The following is an 8,154-nucleotide window of genomic DNA, read 5'->3' as shown; positions in this document are numbered from 1 at the left end:
AAGGATTGGTGAAGGATCCCCTCCCCCCTGCTAACTTCCTACTTCTCTTTACCAGAGCTTCGATGCCGTCTTGGAGGCCCTGAGCCGGGGGGAGCCCGTGGACCTGTCTCGCCTGCCACCTCCACCTGGTGAGGACCCCACCCTTCCCACTTGTGGGACTGCTCGAGGCTGCTGAGGAGTTCTTCCTGGTGCTACTACCCCCATTGGTCAGGCCTGGGGACACCCTTGGGTCAGACCAGCCTGGAGGGGGGTGCCCACCCAGCCCCTGATTGGTCCTCTCTGCCCCCAGATCAGCTGTCAGCAGATGCACCGTCACCCCCGCCACAGCCTCTGGCTCCCACCACAGCGCCTAGCACCCCAGGTAGGCTCCCTGCACCCTCTGGGGTGGGCAAGCGGGCCAACAGTGCTGCCCCATTGCTGGACTCTGAACCTTGCCTCCTGGCCTGTCCTAGAGGTGCCGCCACCCCCGAGGAGCCTCCTGGAGGCGCTGGAGCAGCGGATGGAGCGGTACCACGTGGCTGCAGCCCAGGCCAAGGCCAAAGGGGACCAGCGGAAGGCTCGCATGCATGAGCGCATTGTTAAGGTGCCTGGGGGCCAGAGGGCGGGGAGGTGACCCCTGGAAACCTGTCCTGAACAGCCTAACCTCAGTGTCCCTGCAGCAATACCAAGATGCGATCCGAGCCCACAAGGCCGGCCGAGCCGTGGAGGTGGCAGAGCTGCCCGTACCCCCAGGTAGGCCCTTTCCAGCTCCCTCCCTCTGCCCCCCATAGCTTTAGAGCTATCACAGGTGCTGTGCCTTCCAAATACAGGCTCAGGGAGCTGACCACTACCTAGGGCATTTGGCCCGTTTTATCATTGGAAGCTGAAATCTGGCATGGCGGGAATATTTACACCGAGGGAATTGGTCAGCACTAAAAAGCACAGGGCCAATTGTTGGAGAGCCGGTTCCCCAGCTCTCTGCTACTCACCCCTTCCTTTCTTCTCCACTTGGGTTACCTGGCCCCTCTCAGCCTCCCCTAAATGCCTCATGGGACAGGGCCACCTCTGGGTTCTCAGCGCTGCCTGTGCACCTAACACATGAGCATTTGTCCCTGAACTCTGATCCCCCTGTTAGCCTGGGAACAGTCCCTCCAGGCCAAGGGCCACCCCGCCCTGCACTGAGGACGAGTCAGGATGTGGTCAGGCCAGTGTTCCAGCAAGGGAAGCCAGTGGCCTGGGTGAGGTTAGGAATAAGTAGCGTTGGAAATGGGAGGTACCTCACACGGTGAGGGGCACCCATGCCTTGCTGTTGAAACTTGGGTGTTCACCTGACTGGGCCCCGCCCAGGCTTTCCCCCCATCCAGGGTCTGGAGGCCACCGAGCCCACCCAGCAGAGCCTGGTGGGTGTCCTGGAAACCGCCATGAAGCTGGCCAATCAGGATGAGGGCCCAGAAGACGAAGAGGATGAGGAGCCTAAGAAGGTATGAGAGGCTGGGGCTTGTGTGGGGGAGGCCGGGGCGTGGCGTCAAGCAAAGTCCTGAGAACCCTGGCTCCCATCCCAGCCCTGCCGCTTCCCACCGGTGGGGCTTGTGCTGGTCATTGTATGCTCTGAGCCTCAGTCTTCCACATCCATAAAGTGGGGTGATCATGGTCCCCCTTCCTCCCATGGCCATGGTCACTTCAGTGAGAGCAGGTTGGGAGCATTGGGTCGGGTGCCGAGGAGACAGGAAGGCGGCCACTTCTGGTGGCAGGAGCCCCTGGACCTTGGGCTTCTTGTACAACCTAGGAAGACTCTTGACTTCCTGTCTGCCCCTCACCAGTCCCCCAGCCCTGCAGGCCTTACAACGGCCCAGTCCAAAGCTCCAGCCTCAAGGCCACCTGCATCAGGATCGGCCCCAGCAGCCAAGGCAGTGCCCAAGGGCACGTCCACCAGAGGTAGGTGGTCCCTCCCAGCTCCTGCTGCCCTTTGGCCTGGCCACGGCCCGGGCAACACTGTCGTGGCCCCTGTACCCACAGCCCAGCAGCAGCTGGCCTTCCTGGAGAACCGTAAGAAACAGCTCCTGCAGGCTGCGCTGCGAGCCAAGCAGAAGAACGACGTGGAGGGCGCCAAGATGCACCTGCGCCAGGCCAAGGGGCTGGAGCCCATGCTGGATGCTTCTCGAAATGGGCTACCTGTGGACATTGCCAAGGTGAAGCTTCTGGGCCCACTGGGGCTGCCCAGGCACCCACGAGCCACACCCTGGCCACCTGCAGCTATATATACCCAGGGCTGCATGAGACAGACTAAGCCACTGAAACAAATGGGTCCCCCCAAGACAGTTGGTGAAGCAAGACATATTTGTGTCCAGTGTGTAACACCACGAAGCCCTCTGCTGCCTAGGCCCCTTCGGTCTTTGTGCTCTGCCTCTCCCTAGACAAGGTGTCGTCTTTGTCCACAGGGTCGCAGCAGATTGCTGCCCGGCCTTATCTAGCCAGTGCGAAGCACAGGGGCGTGGGGTGGGAAGTACCATATATACTTGACTAGGGAAGTACCATATATACTTGAGTATAAGCCGACCTGAATTTCAGTCGAGGCATCTAATTTTACCACAAAAACTGCGTAGAAAAATATCCTGGAAAAACTCAGCTTATACACGAGCATATACAGTAGTTTCCTTTTAAATAAGTAATAGGAAGTTAGCGTCCCTTCTGCTCACCTCTCATTGGTCAGAATTCAGTCACATGGCCACACCTAGCTGCAAGGGAGGCTGGGACATGTAGTCTCTTGTTGGATACCGAGTAGTATCCCCTAGACTCAATTCCTGGGGAAGATGGGATTAGACTTGGGGGAGACCATAAAAGACAAGGCCATTCCTTCCCTCTGAGGGCCACTTTCCTCCTTGGGAAAGTGGGGATGGAAACACAGTGAGCTCTGGGGGAACTGGAAGTGTCCACAACAGGAACTATTTTTAGAGCACTTACTATGTGTCCACCCATGCTGGGCACTGAGGATACAGCCAGGAACAAGACAGATATGCAGCCCCACCCGCCTGGAGCAGGAGTTAGCTAGAAACCTACAAGTACAGACAGCTCGTTATCATGACCCACAAGGTCAGCACTCTGCCTTCGCAGCCTCCACTCTCCCCTTGCTCCCTCCCCACCAGCCCTCTGGCCTCCCTGCTGGGCTCAAACCAGGCAGGCTCCAACCTCGGGGCCTTTGCACCTGCCGTTCCCTCCGCCTGAAGTCATATTTCCCATCTCTGCCTGACTCCCTCCCTCCTCCCTAGGTATCTGCTCACATGGGGCTGACCCCTATAGAACTGCCCTGCCCCCAATTCCTCCCTTTAACCTGGAACCCTCTGCCCCCGCCCACTGTCAGTGAGCATAAGTGCTCACCCCCACCATTGAGTATGGGCTCCCTGGGTTGGCGTAAATGTTTGCACTCAACTTCTACTCTAATGGTTGGCGGTTCAAACCCACACAGTGGGACCACAGAAGAAAGGCCTGGCAACCTGCTGCTGTCGAGATGGCAGCCCAGGAGTCCCGTGGCACTCAGTTCTGTTGTGTGACCCGCGAAGTCGCCATGATTCGGAGTTGGCTCAATGGCAGCAGCTCTGGGATGTCCCCCCTCCCCCACCATGCCACTCACACACCCCCTGTGTGTTGCCCTTTGCTCCACAGTCCCCAGAGAGCCTGTCCCCCGACAGCCTGTCCCCCTTGAGGTGGGGCTGCTTTGTCTTGTTCACATGGGGCCTCAGCCCCAGGACACCTCAGCATTCAAGTGACAGGAGGGCTGTTATCTCTGTCGGGTGGGGGGAGGGTTGGTTTCTGTGTTGGGTGGGGAGAGGGTTGGTCTCTGTTGGGTGGGGAGAGGGTTCTCTGTGTTGGGTAGGGGGAGGGTTCTCTGTGTTGAGTGACGGGTTGGTCTTGGTGTTGGGTGGGGGGCGAGTTCTCTGTGTTGAGTGACGGGGATCCGTCTCTGTGTTGGATGGGGGGAGGGTTGGTCTCTGTTGGGGCGGGGGGAGCTGAGGGGTTGCAGAGGTGCTCAGAGGCCCTTGTCAATGAGGAATGACCTGTCCCCAAGGCTGGGGTCGGCCCCATGAGCCTCGTCATCCCCAGGTCCCACCCGCCCCAGTCAACAAGGACGACTTCGCCCTGGTCCAGCGGCCTGGCCCGGGTCTGTCTCAGGAGGCTGCGAGGCGCTATGGTGAGCTCACGAAGCTGATACGGCAGCAGCATGAGGTGAGCAGGGGGCCCCCAGTTTGGCTCAGCCAGTCCCCTCCCAAGACACAGCCCCCCAAGTCTTCCTTCACTGTCTTCTGCTCCCCCAGATGTGCCTAAACCACTCTAACCAGTTCACCCACCTGGGCAACATCGCGGAGACCACCAAGTGAGCACCCCCACCTTGCCCCTGCCAATGACTTCATGGCCCCAGCCCGTCCGGTCCGCCCTCAGGACCAGGGAGCCTGCCTGAGCCCCGTCCTCTGGCCGGCAGGTTCGAGAGGCTGGCCGAGGACTGTAAGCGGAGCATGGAGACATTGAAGCAGGCCTTCGCCCGGGGCCTCCCCACACCTGCTGCCCGCTTTGAGCAGAGGACCTTCAGCGTCATCAAGTGAGACCCCGACCCCTAGGCTAGAGGCTGCTGGGGGTGGGGGGTGGGGGTAGGGGCGGTGCTGCACTGGCGCCCAGAGCCGGCAGAGGGGTTTGCTCTGAGAGTGGAATAGGGCGAGGTAACGGATGGGAGCTCAACAAGGGCTCGCGTCCTGAGGCCGAGGGAGGCGTGTGACGGCTGGCAAGACCACTCTGATCGTGACACACGTACAGCCGTGAGAGCCAGTAAGTGGGGCTCTGAGGGGCCTTCTGGAGAGTGTGGGGGTCGAGGGCCTTGCTCTCTGGATCGGGATTTCTCCAGAAAAGCAGGGCCTTCAGGTGTGTGTACACACACACACACACACACACACACACACACACACACACACACAGGTTGATTTTTATGAACAGCCTTGAGAGATGGTGGTAACTGGCAAGCTTCAAACCCGTAGGTTACCAGCAACAGGCTGGACACTAGCCTGTGTGTCTGAAGACAGGTTCAGGGGCTCTGGCAGGCTCCTTACTCGGTGCCTCATGGGTGCAAAGACTGTGCAGCCTGAAGAGAGGGCCTGGAGTGTAGCCAGTGGGGGAATTGGACATACCGCCCTGCCCTGTCTGATTCCAAAACTGGAGCCCAGGAGCCGATGCACCCAGAGCCCAGGGCGGACTTACCTCCCAGCCAGCCCCGACCCCAGGGTCAGGAAGGCTGCTGAGGTCCCTCCCCCACCCCCACCCCCGCCAGGGTCTTTCCTGACCTCAGCAGCAACGACATGCTCCTGTTTGTTGTGAAGGCCGTCAACCTGCCCACGCCCGCAGGTGAGGAGGGCCGGCCCGGGCTCCGGTCCCTGGGGACCAGCCCTGCCCAGTCCTGACCCTCGTCTGTCCACAGGGCTCTCCCCCGGAGACCTGGATGTCTTCGTCCGCTTTGACTTCCCTTACCCCAACGTGGTATGTCGGGAGCCCAGAGGGAAGGGAGGGGCCTTGGGCAGGGGGCCTTGGCTAGGCCTCCAGGCACCCCAGCTTGCCTGCCTCCCGCCCGGGCACAGGAAGAAGCTCAGAAAGACAAGACCAGTGTGATCAAGAACACAGATTCCCCAGGTAGGTGGCACTGGCGCTGGCAGCAGGTGCCCCACTTGGCCCCATGGCACCTGAGACCCCCACCTTCCTCCCTGGGCAGAATTCAAGGAGCAGTTCAAACTCTGCATCAACCGCACCCACCGTGGCTTCCGAAGGGCCATCCAGACCAAAGGCATCAAGTTCGAAGTGGTCCACAAAGGGTGAGCAGGGTCACCAGTGGGTGCTAGGGTGTGGGGGCTTAGAGGGAGAGCTGCCCACGCCAGACAGCTTGTCCCCCCACAGGGGGCTGTTTAAGAATGATCGTGTCTTGGGCACAGCCCAGCTGAAATTGGACTCCCTAGAGACTGCATGTGAGGTCCGAGAGGTCCTTGAGGTAAGCAGGGGACCCTGAGTGACCTCCTTCAGACACCTGCCCTGAGTTCCTCAAGGATTACCTGACCCTGGCCCCACTGGAAGCCCCAGACACCCGCACCCCTGTACCCAGTACCGACTACTCCCTCCCTGGACCCCAGCCATCCTGCCTCTTCACTGCTTGGCTCATCCTTGGGGCCCCTCCCTGGGGATCCCTGAGCCTGCCCCGGGGCCTCTGGCTGATGCCCTTTTCCACCGTCAACCCCACCTCCTCCCACCTAGGTTCTGGATGGCCGCCGGCCCACAGGGGGCCGGCTAGAGGTGATGGTCCGGATTCGGGAGCCACTGACAGCCCAGCAGTTGGAGACGACAACTGAGAGGTGGCTGGTCATCGACCCCGTGCCAGTGGTTGCCCCCACGGTGAGACCTGGCCCACCTCCCAGGTGGCCCAGGGAGGGAGGCCTGGCACAGAGGGGTCAAGACTCATTGGGTTCTGTCCTCCAAAGCAGGTCACTGGGCCCAAAGGGAAAGCCCCTCCTGTGCCTGCTTCTGCGAGGGAGCCAGGGAACAGGTAGGTGGGCCAATCTGTGCTGCAGAGAACCCCACCTGGGTCCATCTCAGACCTACCGAACAAGCTGGCCCATGCCCCTGCCCTCCTCCCAAGCTTCTCCCAGCTCCTTTTGTCCTAGAATGCCCTCTTTATACACCTTAGTATGATCATTAGGACCTTTTGTGATCTGACCGACATCTTTACTATGGCCGGCATTCCCTCTCCCTGCACCCTTCTGTGGGCTTATGGACTCGGCGGGCCATCGAATGTTTCTGTGTATCTGACTGGAGCACCCTCTCCTCATCCTCGCCCCTCATTTCTCTGCCCAACTTCCCTTCATTCTTTGGGGCCCAACTTGCTTGTTCCTCCTCCAGGAACCCCCCAGGCTCCTCTGGGCTCCCATAAGCACCCCGAGTTCCTATCCAAGCTGCCTGGGCGTCTGACCCTCCGGCCCACCAGGCCAGGCAGCCTGGCTTGCTTCCTGCTGGACCACTGGTGTCCAAGGGGTCAGCCGAATGAATGGGGTTGGTGGGGGAAGCCCCTGCAGCCCCTCATCCCACCCCGCCCTGCAGAACAGCCCGGCCCCTGCACAGCCTCAGCGTGCTGGCCTTTGACCAAGAGCGGTTAGAGCGGAAGGTGAGTACCTGCTGGGCCCTGCACGGTGGGGCTGGGGGTTCTGCAGGCCCCGCCAGGGCCCTCACAGCCTTCTGTACCTCCAGATCCTGGCCCTGAGGCAGGCGCGGCGGCCGGTGCCCCCAGAGGTGGCCCAGCAGTACCAGGACATCATGCAGCGCAGCCAGTGGCAGAGGGCCCAGCTGGAGCAGGGGGGCATGGGCATCCGGCGGGGTAGGGGCACCATGGGCACAGTGGGGGAGGGTACAGTGGAGTGGGGGGCTCAGATGGGCATAGTGGAAGAGGGACCCAGGTGAGGGATGAACACCCTAGGGGGCGGGCAGTAGGCGTCCCTGAGCCCCCTCTGCCCTCAGAGTACATCACTCAGCTGGAGCGGCAGCTGCAGTTCTACACGGAGGCTGCCCGGCGGCTGGGCAACGATGGCAGCAGGGTGAGGCTGGTGGGGGGCAGGACCGAGTGGGTGGGGGCAGGGCTGCCCCGGGACACCTACTGACCATCCTGCCCCACAGGAGGCCGCAAAGGAGGCGCTTTACAGGCGGAACCTGGTGGAGAACGAGGTGAGGCTCAGGTGGCTGGGCTGGGTAGGGGGCGGGAGGCCGCAGTGCCTTCTCTGACCCTGGTGGCCTCCCCCGCAGCTGCAGCGGCTCCGCAGGTGAGGGCCTCCACTGGGCAGCCACACCGAGGGAGCAGCCAGGTAGCTGGCAGGAGCGGCTGTGGCCCCGACGGAGGGAGTGCACAATCAGCGGACAATCACTCGGGACCCGGAAGCAGGGCTATCCCCTGCGGGGCGGACCCAGGCCCTGTGTGCAGAGCCTCCCTGGAGGGGCGAGGGCAGCCTGAGGGCAGGCCTGGCTGGGTGGGCCTGGTGGACCCCGTTTGCACAGTCTGGGTTGCCTGGGCCCTGGCCTGCCCTGAGGTGGGAAGTGGCAGGACCAACCCTGGGGCCCTGCAAGCACTTTACTCCCTGTCCCTCCCCTGCCTTAACCCCAGCCCCC

The 8,154-nt window shown here is 61.6% G+C and overlaps 1 protein-coding gene across 1 annotated transcript in view; it reads left to right on the top strand.

Moving 5' to 3' along the window:
* The window catches only part of CC2D1A (coiled-coil and C2 domain containing 1A), a 17,016-nt gene extending 8,868 nt beyond the window's left edge, over positions 1–8,148 (top strand). Inside the window, exons 7-28 of the mRNA XM_045289702.1 lie at positions 48–128; positions 290–361; positions 453–583; positions 660–732; positions 1,327–1,460; positions 1,800–1,914; positions 1,996–2,168; positions 4,078–4,200; positions 4,290–4,348; positions 4,454–4,570; positions 5,291–5,364; positions 5,438–5,496; positions 5,595–5,646; positions 5,726–5,825; positions 5,908–5,998; positions 6,259–6,396; positions 6,483–6,547; positions 7,099–7,162; positions 7,246–7,372; positions 7,513–7,589; positions 7,669–7,716; positions 7,795–8,148. Coding sequence (XP_045145637.1) covers positions 48–128; positions 290–361; positions 453–583; positions 660–732; positions 1,327–1,460; positions 1,800–1,914; positions 1,996–2,168; positions 4,078–4,200; positions 4,290–4,348; positions 4,454–4,570; positions 5,291–5,364; positions 5,438–5,496; positions 5,595–5,646; positions 5,726–5,825; positions 5,908–5,998; positions 6,259–6,396; positions 6,483–6,547; positions 7,099–7,162; positions 7,246–7,372; positions 7,513–7,589; positions 7,669–7,716; positions 7,795–7,815 — 1,994 coding nt within the window. The 3' untranslated portion in view covers positions 7,816–8,148. The remainder of the gene's footprint in view (positions 1–47; positions 129–289; positions 362–452; positions 584–659; positions 733–1,326; positions 1,461–1,799; positions 1,915–1,995; positions 2,169–4,077; positions 4,201–4,289; positions 4,349–4,453; positions 4,571–5,290; positions 5,365–5,437; positions 5,497–5,594; positions 5,647–5,725; positions 5,826–5,907; positions 5,999–6,258; positions 6,397–6,482; positions 6,548–7,098; positions 7,163–7,245; positions 7,373–7,512; positions 7,590–7,668; positions 7,717–7,794) is intronic.
* Positions 8,149–8,154: the final 6 nt, after the last annotated feature.

This window comes from Echinops telfairi, unplaced genomic scaffold (genome assembly GCF_000313985.2).
Source record: "Echinops telfairi isolate 266 unplaced genomic scaffold, ASM31398v2 ScPeMD7_30;HRSCAF=105, whole genome shotgun sequence".
NCBI classification, from domain to species: Eukaryota; Metazoa; Chordata; class Mammalia; order Afrosoricida; family Tenrecidae; genus Echinops; species Echinops telfairi.
The sequence above is the reverse complement of the archived record's forward strand: the minus strand, read 5'-3'. Positions and strand labels throughout refer to the sequence as shown.